Here is a 26,752-nt window from a genome sequence, read left to right as displayed (position 1 = left end):
CACACAGATACTGTACATACAGCTGTATATGAATGAACTATTAGGGACGCTCTGTATTTTCATGTATGAATGAGATGAATCCTGGTACAAAATACAATTTGTTATTGATTTCCCATAATAAATCTATTTAAATTTTAAAAAGGTATCTAGCAGATAGTTGTGTGTGTTGTCTTCGCCTTTGAAGTATTAACTGCTGAGACTTTGGGACCCAAATACAGTGGAGGTGAAGTACATTTTTATTGTGGTAGCATTTAAAAATGTAAACAACAACTCAGGTTTAACATGTTTTTTTTTTACTTTTCATTATCCAGATTTACAGTGTTTTTCAAATGTTTTCTAGCCCTTTTTACGTTTTTTTAGGCAACGAAAAAAATACATTTCACCTCCAGTGTATTCGGGTAGTGACAGAAGACACAGTGTTAGATCTCACAGTATAGCTTCTTATCAATAGATGTGAATGGGAAATATTTTGGGGGGATTGAAGTGTATCGACCCTTTAAGGTTTGAGACAATATAAATGGAGATTATGCAGAAGGAGCAAGGACCAATCATCAGGAAGATGTCCCTAATAGTTTATACATTCAGCAGATACACTTATACTTTTGTGTGACACACACACACACACACACACAGAACCACTAAGTGTTCATTAATACAATACAACACCCATGTCAGTGTTCAAATGAAAATGTGAAGATGTATACACTGCACTACAGTATTGTCTTGTGAATATTTGTACTGTGACTTGGAGTACATTTACTGTCTTTTTACACAAACTACTCAGCAGTCAACAGTAATGTGGATATTCTTTCCTTGGCAACTTTTTCTTGAATTTCCCCACTGACATGAAACACAGAAAAACCCAGATACATTATTAAAATCAATTAATAATTTACTATTTCATTGTATTTAACTGTGATTTTGTGTACAAGACACACACTGATGGCAAATACTATAAGTTCAAGGTATAAGGTCAAATAAACTGCATTGAAGATAGCTGAATGAAAAGTTAGAAGGAAAATAATAATTTTTGATAATTTCAGGCCAGGTCTGCAGTGCTGTAGCTGTAGTGACTGTTCGGGTTATAAAAGTCCCATTATTTGCCCCCTAATATTCTTCGTTATTAAAAACGAGGGCCAAACTGCCTTTCAAGATATAATTTAAACATTAAGATTTCTCAGAAATAGAGTCTGTGAGAAACTAGAGTATATAATGTACCCCTCGGTTATTATTTTTATAGTTAAGAATGACCAAGTATAATCATTAACAGATTTACCTCATTTTAAACAGTTCATTTTACAGTTTCAGTGTCTTTGATTGCAAAACTGTTTTTACAGAAGTCAAATCACTGACCAAATTTTCAACACGCTCTTTTATGTGTTAGCGATGGTGCTAAAGAACCAGTGTGCCAAGGAGACTGTGATCTTTCACAAGCTAAGACAATGAAGGTGGCATCATGAAAACAGTTTGTAAATGCTACAATAAAATAAGACAAAAACAAGATCCAGTTTTTCTCTGCGATTTGTTGTCATCTGTTGGTTATGCATCTGTCTGTTAGCAGTTTGTATGTTGAGTACCAATTGTTTAATGCATGGCTACTTCACATTATCACTGATGTAGTTGCTTTTGGTTGCCATGTCAACTTTATATCTTATGGATCATTTGAACAAAACCAACTCTGTTTCACAATAGTAGAGGTAGCTTAGTAAGCAGATTACAGAACTACACTAGATCTAGTTAATGCCACTAAACAGTCTAAGTTGTTTGACAAAATTACCTTGTTTCCTAAGTAAATACTTGTGACTATGAATTATATAGCCATGATAATATACTTTTTGCAAGGACTTCCCACTTACTTTGTGCAAGTAATCAATATATATAATAAATAAAAATTCTCTTTTATTTCAGGCTTTGCCTTTTCTTAAAAAAAGAGGACAATTCTGAAAACAGGCTTACTGTGTAACATGTAAATATATTCATATTTCAAATGCTAAATAAATGGTTATTAAGCACAATTTAAGAGAATACTGTCGTTTCAGTCACAAAAACAGAAGAATCAAGATGTTGATTATCTGCAGAAACCTGTTGTTTCAAGTTTTGGCACATTTCTTTTTAAATAACAGTTGACTCTAAAACATAAACTCCTACAAATGTGGTGTCAAACTTACAAATAGATTGTTATCAACTCACCAGTATTCATGCTTTTTTTCTTTTTACAGTTACTTCTTGACTTTCTGGAGATGTGTAAAAAAAAATAAGGACAGGACACTTACTTTGTTCAGAAATTGCCGAAGCCCTGCAGTAGTTTTTTTTCACATCAACATTCAACTTTAAACAATATAAATAAAATTTTAAATCTCTACAAATCCTGTTTCCATGAGTTGGACATATAGATGCTTTTTGGTTGGTAGAGCTCCTTTGGTGTCAGTTTGGTGTCAAGTAAAGGTTTAATGATGTTTGGATTACACTATATTAGTTAATGGTCACCACAATTGATTTGTCCATGTGGTTTCACCTCTCTGGCTATTTAAGTCAACTGTTTTTTTAAATGTTTAGATTAAAAAAAAAAAATGTGATGTTTCAGCCCTGGTGCAAATTAAAATGAATACCCTGTTGTTTAATAGCGTTATCTTGTTGTGTTTGTGGTCGCGGGATTGCAGGTCATGTCCGACGTTTTTCTTTCTCATGGTACAAGCCAGCATGAGAAAACTAATTTACTCCACAGAAGGGTTTGTCAGGGAAAAGATGAAATCCAACAGCAACTTTAGAAACACAAAGCATCCTGAGTGGAGAATCCGAGCAGTGGGCTGGTCTCTTCAGTTTTTCTCAGAGGTTGATTGGATCAGTAGCTGAAGCTGAAGGTGTTATAGACGTCAGTCTGGTCTGTAGAGAGGGACAGGTCTAAAGCTGCATGTTAAAGTCATGTCCAGCTCGGCCTTTTTTTGACCATGGGGGGTGATGGATATAAAATAATAATAAAGTCCATGAATATTCAAGTTTCATATTATGTCAAACGGCAAAGTTGCTGTTTATCTCAGTGAGATGAAGTGTAGAAACAGCTCTGATGTCCGATCAGCTGAAGGACTCCTTGTTGAATTCAAATGTTGTTCCAGAGGATCGGGCTGAGTTACACAGTTTGTGGAGAGTCCTAGAGATTCCCTTTGGTCCACAGCAGAAAACCCCGACTCGCTTACTGAAACCACAGAGAGAGAGAAACAGCTGATGGATGTAATAACTCTAGATCCTACTCAACTCCTGGACATTTATTAACTTCCAGAGCAGCTGGATTCTCGCAATGCCACAAGATCAAATATCACAAGAAAAGCCATCTTGTCAGGCTACAAATAAAGTTTTTTGTTCGGTAAGCCAGAGCATGGACCAATCAGCGTCTTGTGTGAAGCTACTTGCAGCTATGGGCGTGGCTTAGGTGTGTGTGACGCCACACAAAGAGGCGACTGTTTCGCTCTAAACAACAATGGCGGCTCCTGAAGAGGTGAGCGTAGATGCACCAATAGCATTAGTTATATCAGAACTGGAGAATATCTCTTCAATGAAAAAAGAGCAAAGAACGGCACTTAAGGCTTCTATCGATCGGCAAGATGTTCATGCTCTTCACCTGACTGGCTTCAGAGTTTGACTGACAGATTGTACATCCAACCACCTGCCACAAACTTTTTTTTTTTAAGGTCCTTTTCTTAATGTTTTCAAAGTCGGCTTCACAAATGTTTCTGTGTAACAAACCATCTGGCGGGTCAGATTAGGACATTCACACTACTCACTGCTTATTGGTCTTCCCAATCTCATCGAACAGTAACTTCCACCTGGGTCGACCAACCAGAAGCCTTGATGTGAGTGGGCGGTACTTCTCCTCAGACATGCTCTGGAAATTAGAGTAGATAACAAAAACATCCCGGTGTTAACTGATTTGTTTGGTCATTTCAGGGCAGCGGAAACAAGCTGTCAACACAACACTGACATATCATCACTTTTTAAGTTGTTTTTAAGCAAATGTAAATCAAGCATTAACTGAGTAACTCTATCATTCATGATACATTTCATATCTTCGTTACTAGAGACGTCTGACTAATGCAGCAGCAGATTGATGACACATTAAATCTTGTTTTTTTATCAGAAAAGCACTGTTGACATCTATAGGTTTAATGATCCCAGCCTGTCGTGACAACAGGTTCTCCATCTTCCTCTGCTTCCATTTACTCCCCTTCTCTTACTTACTCCTGCTGAAAAACAAACTATGGCTACAAACTATAGCATAAGAAAGTCGTAGCCCTGCGGCCCATTGTATTTTAATGCGGCCCTAGGTGTCAGCAAAACAAAGCAAATTCAGGGACTGACAAAGTGGGATTAAGTAAAATAAAAAGCTAAATGGGTTGCTTGTGTATGAGCCAAGTACGCTACTGATATATTAAATCTTGTGACATTTTAATATTGAACTATTTCAGATCAAAATGATTTCGATCTGCTTTATAGATCCATCAGACACCAGGTCAAAGTATTACTTCACTATATTATTACTCTATGTATTGTATAGATTGCAGAAGATGGTTTTGACAATGTGGTTTTACTCTCCATAATTAGGAAGCCATGTTTACATTTAAAGCAAATTACATTAAACATCTACAATATAAAGAGGAGACAGAAGCAAAAAGAAAGTCCAACACTTTTAGGCTGCTGGTTCAGTTTGCGTGTGATAGACTAATAACCCAGTGAACTCACTGTATCTCAAGTCATTTCTATTGGACATGGGTGTGAGAAAAAGGTCAGGCAAAGTATTGTGTCACTGTCTTTATGTGGCCATCCAGTTAATCCCCCGGGTCAATCCGTCTTTCACAGAGCAGCTCTGATACGGGTCAGGATCTTTCTGTGCAGGTGTAAGGCAACACCCAACAGTGTTATATGAGTTCCTGCCTTTACTACGGCCTATCTTACTCACTAAGAAGACTAAGAGCAGGAACCCTTCTGAATCAGCAGCATGAAACATAAACATGGACGAAAGCACTACATTGATTGTTGCGTATAATTCACTCACAGTAGTTCTACTTCCTTTGACAAGCCTCAGATTGATTACGGACTGGTTGTTATTCGCTTATTGAACTTGCTCACATTTGCCTCTTAAACTTGACATGCTGTGGAAAAGTGTTTCTCTCCCTGTTGGGGAAATGAACCACATTGTCCCTTGTGACACTAACAAGGAGAAAATAATAGATGGTCACATGACCAAACAAAAAGTGGAGGGTTCCACATGATCTACATTTATGTCTGATATTTTGAATATATCCTGAAGAATTTGGCTTAAGATCAATGACACGTATCATTAAATAAATACTGGAGAAAATATTATCAGCTATTTACGGTAAGATAAAAAAAATTATACAATTAATTCATTCATTCATTTTTTCCGTAACCTGCTTATCCAGTTAAGGGTCGCAGGGGTGCTGGAGCCGATCTCAGCTGTCAATGGGCGAAGGCAGGGTTCACCCTGGACAGGTCGCCAGTCTGTCGCAGGGCTATACAATTAATGATATTCTCATTACAGGAAATGTTTTCCTCTTTCTTTTTTTGGTAGGAAGTGTGAAACAAATGGTTTATGATAGACGTGCTCATGCTAAAACAATCTGAAACAATAAATATTATTTAGTTCAGAGATATAACAGACTGCAACAGACGGACAATAAACTGCTATAGCTTCTCTCTCTGTCATATACTGCCCTCTAGTGGGTTACATTTTTAGTGATTTAGCAACAATGGATTAATGAAGAGATGAATGAGTGAACAGCCAATGAAATTAGAAGATGAACACAAAAAGCTAGACCATGTGTGTGTGTGTGTGTGTGTGTGTGTGTGTGTGTGTGTGTGTGTGTGTGTGTGTGTGTGTGTCACACCTACCTGCAGGTTGTCTGTCTGACTGACGTAAAGTTTCAGATTAAAATAGTCCGGTCTGTTTTCCTGCCAAAGCTAAAAGAAAAACACAGACATGGAAGCTTCAGTGTTTTAGTGGTTCTGTGATGTCTAATTAAAAGCAGTGTTATTTAGGATTAAATGGAACATGTATTCCTTTGGTTTCTCTGAAATAGGAGAGGTAAAGTTACAAGCAGCCACAAGATGGCGTGAAATACAACAAACAAAAGTCTATTAATCAATGTCACTATAAAAACCTAAAATTATTTTGTTGAAAAAATGTATTAACTTGTTCTGCTGACTGTTTAAGTAGAAGTAGAAGTAAAGAAGCTGTTTGACACAAACCAATAATTGAAAGTAAACTGAGTGGGAGTTATGCAAAGGAAGATACCTTAGGAGTGCTTTTTATTTGATCAATCCATATTTCTATATAAACTTTGCTGTGCCAAAGTACCGACTCTGCTGTTAATCTGCAGCCTTTTGCGCTTTTTAACCTCTGAACTTTCCCTTGGCCTTAAAACCCAGAAAACTCTCTTTGACATGAGTAAGAGCAAACATAAGCGCAAACACACACACAAAAGGAAGTACCAAAAGTTTGTAGCAAGTAGATTACCTTTGCTGGTAAACTGGCTTAATTCACAGTGAAAGCAGGGGCATGTACAGACATTTTAAGAAGCAGTGGTATTATTTAAATAAGGCCAAATAAATCCTTAAATCCTTTGTGAAAGAGAACCTTTTGACACAATGTTGACATTAAGGCACACCAAAAAAATGGTCAAACAATCACCAAACTTGATCATGAACAATAGTTTTGCTCCATTATGTTTTAATCAATTTAACATGAAGGCTTTAGAATGATAGACTTTGTCCTGACCTTGTGATGAAGAGCACACAGCAGTTCAGCAAACCAGTAGAAGGACTGGAGCTCCCTGCAGACCCACACAAAGTACAACCTCTGCAACCTGAAACCTGTCCAGCCGTCACTGAGGAGCAAAGCAGAGAAGAGGGAGGAGAGGAAGAAAATAAATAACGCTTACTCCAATTGTTCATCATTTATCAGTTTGTGATGTTTGTGTGTTTTCTTTTAATAACTCACAGTAGAGCGTGCAGTACGCAGGCGAACGGCGTGACTCCTATTCCCCCCGCGACACAAACACTGACGTCGTAGTTGAACACTTCCTCTGACGGACTTCCAAAGGGACCGTCAATGTAAAGCCTGAACGTACAGAGTGGACAAAAAAACACGAACACACATTAGCAGATGAACATCCTGGATTTGAAATCACACAGTCTGTGTGCAGTTTGTCTGACCCCACAAACCCACAAACACACACACACACAAACACACACACCATCTCTACAACAGCTGCTCAAACACTTTTGTCATTGAAATACATACACACAAACAAACACACACACACACACACAACACACACACACACACACACACACACACACACACACACACACACACACACACACACACACACACACACACACACGCACACACACACACGCACATCTTTCTCACACTCTAAATGGACAGATATAAAATGACCAAGCCTGGTTAAACACAAAAAATTATCTGCATTCAGCATTCAAATATGCTCAGACAACACTACACATGAAACTTAAAACTGAGCCCACAAAAATAGTTGGTAATGCTGCAGCAGGCATTACATACACAGACACCCACCACAGAGCCAAGCGAGACTTGGCGTCACGTTACTGTCACATAATCACAAGCACTGTGCTCAGTAACACCAAGAACTTTTTATTCATGGCCAAAAACATTGCGTAAAAATAGTAAAATACTGGTTCGACTCTTTGATGTAGCTTGGCTAGCAGTTTCCGTGGTGGGGGGGATAATAGTTTGTTTAGCTCTGGTTTACTGTCACAAAACAAACTCATCTCCCTCTCTATCTCTGCCTCTCTCTCTCAAACACAGAGCAGGAAGAGCACAGGGTCAGAGGTCTGAAAGGTCAAAACCTCTGACCCCTCTGTGATTCTGAGCCTTCATGAGAAATCATGTCAGCCACATCACACACACACACACACACACACACACACACACACACACACACACACACACACACACACACACACACACACACACACACACACACACACACACACACACACACACACACACACACACACACACACACACACACACACACACACACACACACACACGTACTTGGGGTATCTCCTCTGTTGCACCATGGGAAGGATCTCCAAGTCCATCCTTGGTTCAGGAAGTAACAGCTGTGTGAACCGCTCTGAGGAGGGGAGAGGTTTTGCATTACTCATTATTTCACCCACTGATCTCACTCTCTAAGAAGGAAATGGTCATGAAGATTTTCATGCAAACATGACAACATTTAGAGGTGTCTATACATTCCAACTCAATGCTTTCCAGTGTTTACGTACAATTTGTGGTCATGGCAGATTAAGGGGCCAACACAAACAAACCCACTTCCTTTCCTGTGTTCTGAAAACATTTTTCCGGAAATACTTCCTCCCCAGAGAGAAGTGACAAAACAAAAATACTTCCATCCTGTCAACTCTGATAGGGAACAGAAAATGTGTGTATGGGCCTGTTTGTCTGTTTTTTTAGTCTGTGTGTTTCTGCACATGTTATCCTATGCGAGCATCCCAATGTGCCCTTGTGTGTGTGTGTGTGTGTGTGTGTGTGTGTGTGTGTGTGTGTGTGTGTGTGTGTGTGTGTGTGTGTGTGTGTGTGTGTGTGTGTGTGTGTGTGTGTGTACCCACCAGTCCAGTCTCCCACGACTCGAAGATGGATGCCAAAAGTTTCCTTGTTCTCCGTGGGACACTGCGAGGAGTAAGAAAGCAGACAGTTAGTCACAAAAAAAATAAAATCCACACACATATACAAGTACACACACTCACATACATGTGCAACGAACACAAGGACACAGACATCCACACACACAACCCAGTGGAAACAACTCTTTTCATTAAATATAACAATGCATACATACACACACATGGACACACACACAGACTCACACAGACACACTAAGCCTTCCTGTTGGCTGACTAGCCTCAGGGGTCTGTCTGCTCTCTGTCAGTGTGATTCCCTGCCCTCCTCCTCAAAGCTCCATAACACATCAGATGTGTGTGTGTGTGTGTGTGTGTGTGTGTGTGTGTGTGTGTGTGTGTGTGTGTGTGTGTGTGTGTGTGTGTGTGTGTGTGTCCACTCATGTATGCTAAGTTGCTGACTAAACGGAAAGTTGTTTGTTTGTCTTCTGCTTTTGTCTCATACAATCTGGACTAAATCTGAAAACATCAACAAATAACGTGAAACAGAATGTTACTGGACGATCCAGCTGTCAAACAAGTGCCAGCCAGCAGCAGAGGAGGGCGGGATGTTGAGAGAGACAAAAGAACTGCATGTTCTTTGCCAGGGGGAAGAAAGTTTAAGAAACTGTAAAAACATATGTGTGGTGTGTGTGTGTGTGTGTGTGTGTGTGTGTGTGTGTGTTTGCATTGTGTCATGAGTGAGGAATGTGCTTCATAAAGTCTCACCGTTGTGAGCGTGAAGGGATGGTTTTCAAATGAAGAGACACCTGGACAGTTAAGAACAACATACTGAGAGAGAGAGGGGAGAGATGGAGACAGCAGGACGACAAAGAGAGAAAGGGAGAGAAGATTAAAAAAGGAAGCACATGGAGAGGACAGTGAAGGATTTTTTTATTCACCTCAAGAACATCATATGATAAAATAAATAGTAAAGTGATAAATACAACTGAGATATAACAAAAAACTAAATGCTTGTAGATAAAGACATTTCATGGCTTCTAACCTGTCCAGGACGAGCCTTGAAGTTCTTCTTAAGCATGCGCAACTCGATGACATCACAAGGGTGCCTGATGACTGTCACTATGGTAACAGGGTCACTGCTGCGGATGTAGCGGTAGAAACGCTCGGCACAGTATAGACAGAGAGGACCGGACACCCAAAGCCATGTCTACAAATAGACAAAGAGAGAAACACAGACTTTCTACATTATTATGTTAACAATCAATCACAAAAAGCTAATGGAGGCAGTTGAAAAGTACAGTTCAGATATCGCCATGTTCAGACTCGTTGCAGTTACCTTGGTGAGTGATAGTTACAGTAACATGACCAATAAACCTGATGGTCATAGCTACAAATAAACCCCAATTAGTGTCAAACCATAGTTTTCTCTGTCTCCACATATGTCAACGTTCATGTGGCGTTTTTCTTCCATACTTCTACAGATGTTGGGTTTTAACGTTATAAAGTCTGTGAGGAAGTCTGACCAACCACTCAGTTTGCTTGACACGCAGGGCCACACTACAACATGTTGCAGAGAATTGATTACCCTGAACTCCTTTCTCTGCACAGACCTTTGGGCAGAGAAAACACATAAATGCACTTAACCTGCTTTTGCAGTTAAGTGTTGATTGTTAAGTGTACATTTCCGCTCAGAGCATTCATGGACAATATATTTCGGGTAAAGATGGATTCTTGCTGTTCTTGTACTGAGCAGCTGATAATGATGAAATTACGTTACCAAAATATTTCAGTAAATATTCTGCCGACATGCTTTAGCTAGCTTTTACGCCACTTTCGTGTCATTTTGTATAGGAAAACTTCCAAGTGTTTATTCACACTTGGAAGCGTTTACGCATCCTAGATGGTTACCCCTGTTGCTTGCCGTATAATCATACCAGATACATTGAAATAAAGTGTTGATTGGCTATTCTTACTGTGTTGCATACTTGAAAACAGATACAAATAGACAGAGTATTAGTAATAGTGGTCTATTTTAATAAGCTAAATAAATTGTCTCATGCTGTGTCACCCTAAAGCGACACGGTAACAGGCTACAAGTCATTTGTAAAGGAAGCAAGTGACAGGAAGCTACAAGTTGAAACCTGACACTTGTCGCTGAGTGATGGACTAGAAATAAAGTTCAGCTGGTCCCAACTTTTATCAGCGCTCCAATGACACAGAAAAAGCTTCAACCAATCATATGTTTCTGTTCAACTCTGTTTCATGCCATCTAAGAAATGCAAATCCAGATCCAAGTGCTATTTAATAACATAACTACATCAATAACACTTGAGAAACACTTGTGTGTAGTTGATATAGCTGGTCATGCTCGGCTGTTTTGATCCTTTTGATGCTTGTAGTGTTAAATATGTATGTCAAATAGAAGCAGTCTCGCATAGCAGCGCTAAGCAGAGGATGCAGTGACTGATCCCTAGCAGATAGCGGAAGGAAAGGGGAATGCTGCGTGAAACACATGGCCAATGGCAGACTTATACTCACAGTCTACATCCAGTGAATCAGACTAAAATACATGTAGCTGTCAGCTAAAGTGGCTTTGCAGCTGTTTTGCCACCAATTTATGACTACTTAAGTAGTTATTTTTGCCAAGTGAACACATCGTAATTGTCAAAAATGTCTACATACAAACAAAAGATGGTTGACTTAAACATTTTTCCCACTAGGCTGGTCATAATTATGATCCGTTTAATCAAAAGAGTTTAGCGTTAGCCCTTGAAACTTTGGGAATTTTATGTTGTATTTATGTTGTATTCTCCCAATTTGTTTCACGAAAATCACAAGCTGGCTCTGAATCAAAAAGAGAGTATATTCATGAGAACACATGGTAAATCTTTGGCCCTTTCTATCACAGTGTGTGGTGTTTCTGTTTCTTTTTGTTGGCAGTAACCTGTAGCAGACTAATTGCTCACAACTCCAGTGAACCCTGCAGAGCACAATTGGGTTTAAGGGGGATTTTATGGAACCAGCTCGTTGCTTAACGACCATGTGCAAACACATAATCACACACGGAAAGAAGAAACACACACAAACACAGGCCTTGATGTAGAAAGAGGATACCCGCCCTCCCTTACAGCACTGCACCTCTAATAAACAGGACCAACTCCCTCTAACACCTCCCAAATACTCAACACAACACTTACACACCCTCGACAACCCAGACACACACTTACAGGTACGAACACTTCCTTCAACAGGCACACAAATTCATTTAAATGCCAAGATACACATAATAGAGACACACAGACCTGGGGGTAGTGTGGCTGGAAGTGAGCCTCCTCTCCGCATCTCCTCTCTTCATCCTCACCCTGCTCCAGCTCCTCGCCCTGCTGCTCTGTGCTACTCTGATTGGCTCTGAGGCAGCCTGGAGGGTGGGCCTCGACGTTGGTCTGATACTTCAGAGCTCCTCTGACGGAAAAGAAAAGTGACACGGTTGGTTATTTAGGGGGCAACATTGAGGATTTCTTAGGTGTGGTCATAGAAAAAGAACATTAAGTAAATATGAATGTTCACGTTATCCAAAAGGAACATTTTGATCCCATTTTTAAATGCTATGTTCAGACCTCCTGATATAATAAAATTCATACTAACTCATGCAGTTTGCAATAGTATGTTGTTATAGTAATATCAATCAATCAAAATGTCCAAGGCATGAAGATCATGAGTTCCAAAAACTCTCCTGTAAAGCAAGTGTGATTGTGTTTGTTTTTCTGTGTTCAGCCTGTAACGAGAAATTGCCATCAAGGAAATATTAAAAACAAATACTGTCGTTTCTCATAGGCTTCAAAGTATAGATACAGGCTGTTAATAATAATCAACCACAATAAATATAAGACATTGAAACACTGCAAAAATAGAGCAGGCACGTGCAAGAAAACCCTGGTTGTACAGTTGAACGACAGTCAGTGGAGCTGAATAAAGAAATTCCTGCACACTGATTTCCTTTGAAAAACTTTGCTTTACTTTTATAAGAACAAGAAATGAAATGGCATTTTGTGTTGAGTCAGTCGATGACATAATTTTTTTTTTAATTAAGTAAGTCAGTCAAAAATTGCATGTTTTTTTTGAAAAGCTGACGTTTATAATGCTGACGTATGAGTCTGAAGTTGCTGACGGAAATGTTTCCAGCTGTCAGCAGGAGTCTCCAACATTTGCTGACAGTCATATATGAAGAAAACTCTTATCTTGTCTTCTGGGGGATGTGGTTGAGAGGGAGACAAACTGTACCAAGAGTGCAATAGAACTCACTGATCATACAGAGATAAACCCGCATACAGGGACACAGATAGAATAGTGCTGAGCCTGGAGACCTACCCGACCATGTGCACCATGAGGATGAAGTAGAACACAATGAAGAGGTTGTGTGTGTACCAGAAGATCTCATAGTTGGACAACCTGGTAAAAAAAAAATACAAAATCACAACATGTTGAATTATTTTCAAAGAAACTCTTTCTTCGAAGTCACACCTAGGATGTTTTAAAAGAGAGGAAATGACCCAAAACAGACATAAATGAAGAATACTACCATTGGAACATTATATATGAAAATAAGAGAACGAGAGACACAAAAAGAGCAGAGACAACAAAGAAGAAAGCGAGGTCAGAGTTTGTTCAGGACCAGACGCACACACTCCCAGCTCAGAGCCTGAGTAAGCAGGACATCAGAGGTCAATATTAAAGGGGTCATTACACACAACGAACCCCCCCCCATAAACACTGCAAATAATGAACATTATAAAAGCCTGTATTTATTCTCTTTTACTGCCACTTCTTTCATGTTTGTTTTCCTGTTTCTGACCAGGGACCCTACGAGATCTGAGCAGCTTAGCTCAGTTTAAATCAAAATGTATGTGTTCGACCTTATTTGAAACATTATTTGAAATTGCCCTTAGATTTGCTGTTATCTTGGGTTCGAGTCAAATTTTCATAGATTGAGGCTGAACATAAAACAAAAGATTTAACTGAAATAATTTTCCAGGAACCAAAGTTTAATTACCAAATATAAATTTTACATTAGAGAGGTTAGATAAAAGCAAGAAAAAAACAACATGAGGTATTCTTTTTTCTTTTGTCAATAAAGAGTTCACATAATGAAATTACATTTTATGACAAGCTTAACATTTTAATACCTTCAATTAGGGCTGGGCAACATGGACAAAATGTAAAAATCTGGATATTTTTGACCAAACAATATTGGTATTGCGACGAAATTGTAGGTTTTTGGGGTTTTTTTACAAAATATTTACATAATTATATTTTTGAAAAACAGGAAAAGAAAACAATGATACCATATTACAATATCTAAAATCGAAGACTATATTTAGTCTCAGAGATATATTAACCAGCCCACCTTCAATTTCAATAAATATAAGAACTAAAGCCACATCGTTTGTGCTTTGCTTACATTGTTTCTAATGTATTGGACAGACAAGAGTGACAATGATGATAAGGTTACCTTAAGCTATTCAGAATGTGTAGGGTAATTCATCTTACCAGTTTTCTTTGGGGAACCTCACCAAATAAAATAAATAATAATAATAATAATAATAATTTACTTGATTTAATCTTTACTTTTTCTCATTTTTTTGAATTAACGTTATGATCGAAGACATGCATCATAACTTTCAGAGGTTTACAGGTATTAAACTATTATTTGATGTCAATTTTCAATTTAATTAAAAATAGTTTAATTCTATGCTTATTGACAAATAGGTTTTACAGTATTAATCCCGTGCAAATGGCCGTTAGTTGGCTGTCTTTCCCTGCCTCTGCTTTCAAATGGGCTCATTAACTAACCATTTCCTCTTCCGTGGACATAGTTACTAAAGGGTCGTCAAGAGTATGTTATTATCAACGATGATAAAGGGTGAAAAAATGCAGATGCAATTTTAGTTCACAGAATATGTTGATAGCCTTGTGAGCACTAATGTGTGTTCTTATCACTGGATCATTGTGACTCATCGTGCACGGCGGAGCTTCATCCCACCTCTCCAGCCGCTAACCCTGACTCTTATCTAAAGCCCTGAGTGGTCTGGAAGAGCCTCTTGTCCTCTGTACAATTACTGAAGAAGGCAGGAACTGCACATGCGCACACACGCGCACACACACACACACACACACACACACACACACACACACACACACACACACACACACACACACACACACACACACACACACACACACACACACACACACACACACACACACAGACTTCAAGTCTCACAAACCTGCATGGGTTACACACACATGCGGAGTGGGTGACCTACTATGACCTGTGTAATGAAAGAGCAGTGAGTGGAGCACTTAGCTAGGACTTGCTCTGTTACAGACGTCTTTTAGCCTGTCTCCTTATGGTTTCCATCTTAAATTTCTCACTCTCTCTCACAAGATAAACTCAGACAGAAAAGAAAAAGAGAGGAAGTAAAAGACCTGACACAAAGAGATAAATACCAGAGGCAGAAAACACAAAAACCAAGGCTTTAATATGGCTCCTATTCATTTCAATGAAAGTTGCTCACACAGCGAACAAACGAAAAAGGTTTTCTCTCACACATGCACTGAGAAGACTTCACACACATAACATGTGATATTTAGGCTTAAGGAAGCTTTTACAGCTGGTGGTGTGGTTGACCTACCGTACGCAGTGGGAGGAGGACGTGAACATCAGGAAGAGGATGAGAACCAAGAGGACGCCTGTGACTCCCGGGACTAATGAGCATCAGCCAATTAAAGAGCAGAGACAAAGTCAAATTAACATCCCAGGACACATATACACGTGAGACACATGTAAAGGGAGACGTCTGCTCACTATGATATTTCCACATAATTAAATTTTTATTTAACAGTAAGACAAGAACTTATTTTACACGCTAAAACAGCAAAAATACAGAGAGAAAGACAGAAAGGGAGGACTAATCACAGCATGACCTCGTCTCCTCTTGGCATAAAGCCACTCTAATCTGCAACACATTTACCACCTACATTGCTTCACTGGAAAAGAAACACATACCAGCACACACACACACACACACACACACACACACACACACACACACACACACACACACACACACACACACACACACACACACACACACACACACACACACACACACACACACACACACACACACACACCCCTTTTGTCTATACACAATACTGTATAAGAAAGAGTAGTTATTCTTACTTGTGGTCAAAATGATCAGCTTTGGGTCCTTGGAAGGAAACACAAGAAAATGTATAATTGCCAACTTTATGCATTGTTTGGTCAGTTGTGCAGAGGTGAAGTGCAGGATTGATATTTTCCTCTCAAGCTCCCTTTTTTTAATGCTTCAAACAACTACTTTAATACATTTTCATGTGTGCAACTGAGTGAAACACCATGAATGCGCTTTCGGCCTTAAGGGTGAGGTAAGATCGGGGGTTAGACATGTCGCTGGGATGGTTATGGTTAGAGGGCCATGGAATGCATCAAGTCAACGAGGGTCCTCATAAGTATAAAGTGTATATCTGAAGTGTTAGTGTCTCACCTCTCCTCTGTAGCGAGCCAAATTGAGAGCAGGAAAGTCCTCCGAGTAGCTCACACTGAAGTTGACAACATTCACCAGGTGGGCAGACACGTGTACAACTACAGAAGAAGAGAGAAAGGGTTACACAATGCTGATTTAAAACACACATTTTTGTGCACAGACACTAGCAGACATCCAGAACAGCTCCTCTGCCTCAAGCACACACATACACACTTAATTATAAAGATCAAAATGAACTGCTAGTGGACACTCGTACAAACATCTCTTTGTCTATTCAGCAGAAAGTCAGCAAAACATCCTCCTGACTCACTGGTACACTAACACACACACACACACACACACACACACACACACACACACACACACACACACACACACACACACACACACACACACACACACACACACACACACACACACACACACACACACACACACACACACACACACACACACACACCTCCCTGACATCATGGGCTAAGCATGCAGCATTCGACAGCTGATGGAATTAGAGGGGGTAATCATGACACACAAGGGTCCTTTTTTCTCACTCCCACTGCTTCCCCACACTCTCCCCCTCTCTTTTTCTTCTCTCAGAGTCTATGTCTCTCTCCCATCCCTGCTGTCTTCATTGTCATTTGTTTTTTCTCAGAGCTTTGGAGCTCGGATATTAGAATATGAGAGCTTTGTGTGTGTGTGTGTGTGTGAGGCGTTGACGGTTTAAGCAGTGAATGGCAGTGATGAAATAATACTTAATACTAGATGATGCACTTGTGAAGAACAGATGCCAGATCGTTCTAGTGGCTCTATGGAGGGAAATGTTGTTTGCTCGGTCCACCACTTTGCTCCAGCCTGGAATATCTCAACAACGTTTGCCAGGATTTTTTTTTTTAAATGTCTGCAACTATTAGATGGTTTGCATGAGATTTGGCGCCAAGGATTAATCCTAATTACTTTGGGTGGATTGTTGGCACAAAATGTTCCTCTCATACCATCCTCAGGTCACAAGATAAGATAAGATGGTGAACATTGTTAACATTTTGTAAACCTGCTTACCATCATCATGCTCACATTGTCATTATTAGCATGTTAGCATGATGATGTAAGCATTCAGCTCACATTTAAGTACAGCCTCACAGACCAACTAGCGTGGCCGTAGCGTGGTTTGATAGTAGAAAGGGCCGTCCACAAAAAGACTATAATGATAACTATGTGTTTTTTGGTTTGTCAAGAAGCGAAGTCCAGTCTCAGGGTTAGTACAACTCAATTGCATAATACCATCTGTGATTCTGGAGCTGCTGTCATTTAGAACATAAAGCCTTTGTAACAAAGACATGCGCATTTACCATGCAGACAGCATAGTCCTGCTATCTGCTGCTTTGATTTTGACCATGCAAGTTACATTACATTACATTACATTACATTACAGGCATTTAGCAGATGCTTTTATCCAAAGCGACTTACAGGAAGTGTATTCAACATAGGTATTCAAGAGAACTACTAGTCACCAGAAGTCATAAGTGCATCTCCTTTCTTAAACAATCATCTTAAAGCATAAACCAGAGCAAAAGTATAGTGCAGAGGCAAAATACTACAAAAACAATAATTGCAACAAACTACTACAAATAGGATAAGTGCAGTAAACGAATACGAATACAATAAGTGCAGCGAACTGATACGAATACAATAAGTGCAACAAACTAATACGAATACAATAAGTGCTACGAGGAAGGCTCAGGGTAGTACTTCTTGAAGAGGTGAGTTTTCAGCCTGCGCCGAAAGATGGGCAGCGACTCTGCTGTCCTGACGTCAGTGGGGAGTTCATTCCACCACTGAGGGGCCAGGACAGAAAAAAGCTGTGACCGGGTGGATCGGCCGCAGGGACCTCTGAGCGACGGGGCAACCAATCGCCCCGAGGCAGCAGAGCGAAGTGGTCGGGTGGGGGTGTAGGGCTTGACCATGTCCTGGAGATAGGAAGGAGCTGTTCCTCTCACTGCCCTGTAGGCTAGCACCAGAGTCTGTAACTGGATGCGAGCTCTTACAGGGAGCCAGTGTAGAGAACGGAGAAGGGAAGTTGTGTGGGAGAACTTGGGGCGATTAAACACCAGACGAGCTGCAGCTTTCTGGACAAGCTCCAGAGGTCTGATGGCCGACGCCGGGGCTCCGTTTAATGTGTTTCTTTTGATTCCATTGAATGTATATAAAGTAAATACTAATTTGCTGATGAATCTTCCTCTACATACTGTTTGGTGAAGCAGAATTGCTTTAAGTTGTTGGACATTTTAATTCACAGGTCCCTGGTGAAACTTTAGATGCTGGGAAAATCTGCTCGGTATTTGTCAACAAACTGTTTTGTCTCTACAGGCCACATCTGTGATGAAAAGCACACAGCATGGGGTTATTTATACGTAGGTGGCTGGATCTGACTTAGGTTGTCTTTTTCGTGAGAATAAAAGAGTCACGTGTTACTGTACTGATATGAAGCCAAGCTTTTTTAGAAAAGAAATGAATGAATAAGAGGAGGAAGCCTGTAAAGCAGAGACCCAGCGGTCACACAGCTGCTAGACGCTCCCATGATGTCATGAGAAGAGACTCACCAGAGCAGCAACACGGACACACACACACATACACACACACACACAACTAGCAGCAAGAACTCACGACCAGCTGAAGGGACATCGCAGCTGGTACGCCAGGAATGCTGAGGCAGCCTGGGTCCATTTATCCACACCTCACACACACACACACACACACACACACACACACACACACACACACACACACACACACACACACACACACACACACACACACACTAACACACACACACACACACACAGTGTGATACAAGAAGAAATATGAGCTGTGGTGATTCGTTTTTTTACCAGAGAAGATACATATGGAAACACCACACGCCACATGAAAGGTCTTGCTCTTGTCCAGCAGTCTGCGAGTCTCTCTGCTCGATACCTACAGGAGCATGGGTGTTATAAAAAACAGACAATAACATTATCTTTGTGGCGGGGACTCAAGCGAAATACAACACACATAACCCCTTACTACATTCAGAATTTAACTTTACAAATAATGCACCAAATTATAACTGTTTTCTTGCATTTTTACATACAAATCCTTTAACTTTACATCTTTCAAAGTGACATAAGTAAAAACTTCTCTAACTCCATAAACCCCTTTCTCCCCATCCCTCTTTCCTCACTCCATCCCGACCTCTTTCTTACCGTGTGTGTTCCTCGGACAAAGGTGAGCAGGGAGCGACACATGGGCAACAGCACCAAGCTGCAGTTCAGGTTCAGCACGGACGCAGACGCCCTGCTGATGCACAGCCCTAGCTGGGAGAGACAGAAAGAGAGAGACACACACACACACACACTGTTAGGCAGCAGGTTGTTGAAATGGGGCCTGATGCAGCCTGATAAGGGTCTGGCGGATTAACACTTTTGAGCTGTTCCTATTCAGATTTGGACTATTCAATGTGCAAACTGAGGGCTTAAGGCATGACTTTCACGCCACACAGCGTTATTTAAAACCACCTTTGTTTCTCAGTGTGAAGGCAAATAATCGTTTTCCTTCATCCATCTCTTTTTTGAGACTTTGCCTTTAAACAGTACACTAATTTAGTTTTTCTTGGGATTATGACTCACAAAGACTTATTGTTTAAAAGAGAAGTCAACATATCATTATAAAAATCTAAATTGACAGAGGTTAATCTATTTTAAATGATAATTAATAAGAAATAAAACAATATATTTTTATAATCAAAAGATTAGTTAATTATTGTTTCTGCCCCCTACACTTGCAACTCAATTTGCTCTATTGAATGCGATTAAACTGATTGCAAAGCTAGATACAAGAATGTCTGCGTAAGTCTGTGTTTTCCTGCTCTAATAAACCCGGATATTAAATTCTGACACTGTGGGCCTGTTGTTTGAGTGTTTTTTGTCTCAAATGTTCCCAGGGCAATAAAAGGCACAATTAGCCTTTCCGTATTGCAATGTACTCATGGAAGTACAGACAACTGTCACAGAACTTCTTTGATACCGAAGAAAACCTAAAAATTGTAGAGTTGTAGGGATCCTTTTTTCTGTGCCGATTCATGAACATTTACACGATACTTTAATGACAATCCACAGAAAGTTTTAAATCAAACTGAATGTGAAAATATGTGTGTCAGATTTGACTTGTGACTCCGAGAAGTAATAGCTTAAGTTCTGTAATTGCCTTCATGAGCTGTGTGTCATGGCCATTGCTGCTGCTGCTGCAACTGCCAAATCAGTGGACCGCAGTGCAGGAACTAACCTCCTGTTGTATTACACCAGTATGCCTGTGCCTTTCATCTTGCAGAATATCTTTTTTATTTTGTAGTTCTTTCTTGTAGTTCTTTCTCTTTGCACTTGTGTCAGGTAGAACGTGGAACTGAGTATCGATGCACAAAGGCTTCTCCTTGATCTAATGTGGCTTGGAACGCACCTCACTTGTACGTCACTTTGTGCAAAAGCATCTGCCAAATGAATAACTGTTAATTATACATTTCTACTCCATCTCATTACTTCTGAGCTGATACAACACCTCACCAGTTTACCTGAACTGACATGGGAGAGATCTCAGCTATGTAATCTGTCTTTACAAATATCAAACTACAGCTCAATAATCAAAGATGTTTTCATGCAGAAACACTGGATGTGCACTGGCGTCTACTAAACTCAGCACATTTTAACCCTTTCCTGGCAGCCTCTTTGTGCACCACTGGTGCCGTCTCTTCTGATTACCTCTAAGAAACTTAAACAACTAGTGTGAGAGATGAAGGTGAGTGAGTGTGTTGATCAGAGATAGAGAGACAGGTCATGTGGGAAACTGTAGTCCAACATTTTTTAAGAGATACTCCATCCCAAAATCTTGCTAACTCTCTGACCCCTTGTAGTCTGAAAAGACTGAAAAGAAATGTTTGTTGCTTAACAAAGAACAGTGGATGGGCTGTTTGAATTTAGGTTGATAACAGTGGATTCAATGGCGTTGAGTTTCATGGCGGTTAACAAAAAGGCAACATAATCTTCTCAGACCACTTTAATAGCACATCTCTGCTGTCCATCTTAATATTGTTATAATGGTTTACTTTAACGTGGTTGTTTAACTACTTTTTTAAGGTTATTTAAGGTTATTTTTTAAGGTTATTTTTTGGTGCAGAGGCAGACTGGAAACAAGGGAGAGAGGGGTATGACATGCAACAAATGTCCCACAGCTGGAATTGAACCAGGGACGTTGCGGTAACATGCGCTGTAACATTTGGCCACCATGGCATTAAAATGACACTTGTGGTTATTTTTTAAAACGCAGGGATTTAACAACCAATATCAGATGTTGTGCCTTCAGAGTTGACAGTGTGTGTCATTTTCCGCTTTTACATGCATACAATCTTTGCAAAAAAAACTTCTGTCTTCACAGGAAACATTTTCTTTTAGGTCTAGGCAACAAAACCACTTGGTGAGGTTTAGGAAAAGATCGTGGTATTGGTTAAAATAACTGTGGAAGTAGCATTTAGTAATTACAGTTACTTTCCAAATTAATCAACATTGTCAAAGTCCAGTGTTTTACCCACCCGTCCACCTCAATCTCCTGCCTATATGGCATTTGACACTCTTTATATTTACTTGTTCGGGATTTCATGTCAAACTGAGAATCTACTTATAGCAAGTCAAGGTTGACACTTAAAAGTCTGATACCTTTACCCTTTATCCTCCCAAGCACACTCGCTCGACAGCTTTCCATAGAAAAGTAGCTGAGGGCAAAACCACAAGCAGGAGATCTGATATCCTGCTGTCTGTACATCCCAAACAACCAAAATATACGCACACACACACTATTACACACACACAAATATAAACATGAACACTGAACCATACCGGTGAATGTGATAAGAAGCTTTTTGAAGATAAACTAAATCCCCTTCAGCTGCATTAAAGCTTCAAAATACATCTCAATCTTGCATGTGCACACACAGAAACATACACACACAGACACAGACACACATAAAAACTGAAGCCCTCAGGCAAGGCATTCAGTCAAAGCCAGCGGCGTGCCCACACTTGCCCCTCTCTCCCCCGTGTCTCCCCCTGAACAGACAGAGCATGAATGAACTCACACATGCTGCCAAATCTTACTTTTTCTTTTCATCCATACTTCACAAAACTCTCTTTCAATGAATTTTCATACTGTATTTTCTGCACTGATTGAATATGAACACAGGTCTTGAAAATTAGGATGTAAATAGCTGATGGATAAAAACAGGCAGCGTCTGAGCTTAGAGAGTCTCAGGTGATCGGACAGTAAAGTCACTGGCATTTGTTCAATTTTCTCCGAAGGCGAGGAACATTTGCTCTGGCACAAAAACAAACACACACGCACCAACATGAACTTGTGACAACAATTACACCGACGCTCACATGAGTCAACACGCATCAAAAATCAAATTTCTGATTCTGCGTGAGTTTTGTATGAGTGTGTTACCAAGCTTGTGTCACTATTGGACCAGTTCCCGACCAGGGCGACCTCTAAACACACACACAAACACACACACACACACACACACACACACACACACACACACACACACACACACACACACACACACACACACACACACACACACACACACACACACACACACACACACACACACACACACACACACGTGGCTAATTGCATGTGACAGTCGACCGTCCATCACAAAACCTGCTCCTGTGATATAAATAGAAGTCACTGAAGCCAGCATGTTTCTTCAAAAACAGAGATTTAGTCCCTTTACTTGAAAAACGTACAGTCTGATAGCTGTCATCTAGCCAGTCACTAAGAAGTGTCCCTTGACCAAATTGAGGGCCAATTCAGTTACTTTTTATTATTTATTCCCCTTAAGTGTAACTGTTGACGATGCATTTATTACTACTTATGAAAATCTTGAAGGCGCTCCCCTGAAAATGTAGCTTTTAAAGAAGCTCTATGTTGATTTTCCTCCATCTGGACCAATAAGTAACCGTCGTTGTCCAAACCTTGAATCTAAATTAATCTTTTTGTACACAATCACACACTGTGTACACACAAACACAGACCTGAGCAGAAATCTAATCAAGCATAATGAGTGAAAACACCTGTGTGAGTGGATCAAAGCCAGGTGTGTGGGGGCTTTATGAAGTAAAAAAAGAAAAAGATAAAAAAAGAAGTGCCATTTGACAATAGGACTGTGTCCAAAATCGCTCACTTGTATAAGAGATGTTCAATATTTGACTCAATAGTTGGCAATAAATTGCAATCCGAGAGTTATCACATTTTGTGCCAACACTAACAGGTGTAGTTTGACGCAACTGTAGTTCTAGCATTTATAAAAATGAGACACATTGCATTGTGGGCTGTCAGCAGAAAGTAGTGTACAAGCAGAAACTCAAATAGATGGCGGAGGTGAAACATAGTACCTACAGAGGAAAAGGGGGGGAGATTTCAGACCCAGCGTTGGTGTTATTTCACAGCGAACATTTTGACTTATCATTAGTGAGAAAAGCACAGGTGTTACTAATAACATTAACGAGGGCTTGCCATGTCAGTGTGTGATGTTGAGCCAGAATGCACACAACCAGGACCCTGAATTCAGCCATCCATTATTTTACTGTATACACCTGTGCTTTTCTGACTGTTACAAGTCAAATGTCTGCCATAAAAACTACATCAGCATATCTAGAAGGGGTTTGTATGTTGTGTCAGTCTTTACGTCTTACTATTAATGTTTGGGATTGCATGTAACTATCTGACACAAGACAATAATTACACTTCTTTGCAGATCAATATAAACTTGTCAAGCTTCCTCCCAGGCCACAGTGTGACTTTTTGAGAATAAGGGGAGTAAATAAACACAATAAACAATATGATCTTAATATTTGATGCCTCAAAACAAACCTTTTTGAGTTTAACTTGCAGATAAAAGTAGCATGTTTTGTCTTTCTCCTATGATTGTCAGTTTACTGATATAAAACACTTTGACAGAATCAGAAAAAGTTTTAATAACGTTGATATCTAAAACGTTTAGCTCCTCAACACCTGTGATAACACGTTACAAACCCGTACTTTGAATTTTAGTTGTAGGACTTTAGAACTTTTGTTTAAATTTGGATAACAGATTCTAACCTTAAAAGTATTGAGTATTAAGCATTGATATTAAATGCAGCGTGCAGTATGTAAATGTGTCAAGTCTTACCCCGAGCATCTTGTAGAGGTAGTGATACTGATGTCCAGAGAAGTACAGCAGGAAGGTCTTCAGGAAGAGCCAGGTGTTCGCTCCCAACCACAGCATCTACACACACACACACACACACACACACACACACACACACACACACACACACACACACACACACACACAGCACAGGATGTACAGTATAGTCTTAGCTACATCCTTATATTCATCAGCAGGACATAAAAAACACAAAGAAATCAAATAAATTCCAAACAACATTTCTGATGTTTTCTGTTGGGCTGTCCCTGTTTATGTTATGTTTCAGAATTTACATTTGATCTTTAACAACAACAAACCAAAAAAAAAAAAAAAACCCAATGGTATATAATGGTTGTAGTGGGCTGTATGATGCAGCACATAAGGTGCAATAAACTCAAACTGGCTAAGACTCAATGCATTGGGAGTGTGTAGAAACACTTCGACATAATTTCACAAGTCTTAGACAAAAGTTTCCCCACCAGGACAAAGTGCTTTCCTCCCTCGTTGGCGACCCAGCTCCGCAAAGACACAACCATGATGCCTTCCCTGGCTCTGCAGCTGCACCCTAAACTTTTCCACCAGCGCGTCGGTGTGGCTGATATTTAAAGGCTCGTCCTCCTCGCAGCTCCGCGTCTGTCTGACTGCCTGTGTGCAGCGGACCGGCCGGTGTCTGCTCCGGCGCAGTTTGGCTTTTATATCTCCCCCCCACAAGTCTCAGCGGCGAGGAGCTCCCAGTCTGAGACTATTATCTGCTCCTCATGTCGCTTATAGTTTGTTTTACGGGCAGGTCTGGTCGTTAAGTGAGCAGCGTCGTTAAAACACCTTGAATAGGAGGTGACTTTGTTGGTTAACTTTGTTCTTCCCAAACAGACAGAACAATAAACATCACGCCGCACTGCTCCTGTCTGTCACTAGGGGGCGCTACTGATGCTTTATAGACCCATTCAAACTAACAATTAAGAACACATTTTTGGTAATCAGGTTGTAAAAAAAATCCCACTGACAGGTAAGACCAATGATTATTTGATTGTCACTTGTTATTTCATTTTGTTTCTTTGTTCAGTTTTTATCCTAATGATTGTTCTTAATGTTTCATCTATTGCACTGTTTTGCTGGCTTGTCTGTCGAAGCACTTTGTAAACCTTGTTTTTAAAAGGTGCTATATAAATAAAGTTATTATTATTATTATTATTATTACTTATTTGAGGTGTAAGATTTGGACTAAATCAATTTATTAACATCTTATTATTGAACACTTGGAATTTCAGATAGGATGAATCAAACCCTTTATAAATTATTTATTCACTTTTAGTGAGAGCCTTTATTAATAAATACAATATTTGATTTAACAAACTGAAAAGGTAAACACGTGCCAAAGGAATTTTCACAATCTGCTGACCTAAAAATCTGTTCTTGTTCTGAACTGATCCATAGATAATTATCTAATGATTTATTAATCATAATATACCCAGTCATTACAACTTATGAACCCTCTATAGAATGCCTCATTGTGACCTCAAAGTGGCAAAAGCAGTCTAACCAATGCTTCAGAGGTGACGTGTGTTAATTTCTGATATTGCTGTATAGTTTATAGATTTGTAGATTAATTGTCCAATTTCTGGGAGGAGTTAGCCACATGACTGCAAGTGTAAGTACCTTGCAAGTTCACCAAGTAGCCTACTACATGCCATCTCTGCGGACTGTTGGCGCCATCCTGTGTCTTAAGTAAGAAATGCAGCTGAAGCTGCAATGACAGGAGATTTGTATGGGAGCAGATATTTACAAACATGTACACGCTGTTGAAAGAAATCATGGAAATACAAAAATACCTGCACCCACAACAGGCAAAACTAACAGGAACCTTGATGTGACAGTATTCAACTATATTTTACAAAATGATATAGCAAATTTCGAGTTTATCCTTGTCCTCAGCAATTGACCATACAATCTCACTTTAGCCCGTTAAGTAGCTCTTTTTCATCACGCAAGCGTAACCAGCAAATTAATAATGCTCCAGAACGGCTATTAAACTGACCTCTGGGATGAGAAAGTTTCGTGCCCCGAACCAGGTCCATAAAGAAATGGGTTTCTGGAAGCCAATCCTATATCTTTATGATGAAGAAAATTCAGGTCATATCAGGCAACAAGGTGGTGATTCTGTTCAGGCTTAACTGAAGAAAATCCCTGC

The 26,752-nt window shown here is 39.9% G+C and overlaps 1 protein-coding gene across 1 annotated transcript; it reads right to left on the bottom strand.

Moving 5' to 3' along the window:
* Positions 1-2,299: 2,299 nt before the first annotated feature.
* LOC129092371 (NADPH oxidase 4) lies at positions 2,300-25,121 on the bottom strand. Its single transcript, XM_054600304.1, has 18 exons — positions 25,044-25,121; positions 24,547-24,642; positions 19,529-19,639; positions 19,175-19,259; positions 16,290-16,387; positions 15,947-15,974; positions 15,396-15,468; positions 13,072-13,152; positions 12,006-12,165; positions 9,746-9,910; positions 9,469-9,531; positions 8,692-8,752; positions 8,117-8,198; positions 7,013-7,132; positions 6,791-6,899; positions 5,905-5,973; positions 3,780-3,880; positions 2,300-3,193 (listed from the first exon to the last, which is right to left on the bottom strand). The coding sequence occupies exons 1-18, from the start codon at positions 25,098-25,100 to the stop codon at positions 3,073-3,075; spliced, it is 1,680 nt and encodes a 559-aa protein (XP_054456279.1). The 5' UTR covers positions 25,101-25,121; the 3' UTR covers positions 2,300-3,072.
* Between the last annotated feature and the right edge of the window lie 1,631 nt (positions 25,122-26,752).

The sequence above is a fragment of the Anoplopoma fimbria genome, chromosome 1 (assembly GCF_027596085.1).
Source record: "Anoplopoma fimbria isolate UVic2021 breed Golden Eagle Sablefish chromosome 1, Afim_UVic_2022, whole genome shotgun sequence".
In the NCBI taxonomy this organism is placed as follows: Eukaryota; Metazoa; Chordata; class Actinopteri; order Perciformes; family Anoplopomatidae; genus Anoplopoma; species Anoplopoma fimbria.
This window is presented reverse-complemented; position numbering and strand designations above follow the sequence as displayed.

Bases quoted from the DNA above. Each gene is read 5' to 3' on its own strand.
- LOC129092371 (XM_054600304.1), bottom strand. From the start codon at position 25,100: ATGGTTGTGTCTTTGCGGAGCTGGGTCGCCAACGAGGGAGGAAAGCAC. The intron at 8,753-9,468 runs GTGAGACTTTAT...TACTCCTCGCAG, and splicing joins ATCCCTTCACGCTCACAACG to TGTCCCACGGAGAACAAGGA. The intron at 8,199-8,691 runs GTGGGTACACAC...TCCCCTCCTCAG, and splicing joins AGTCGTGGGAGACTGGACTG to AGCGGTTCACACAGCTGTTA.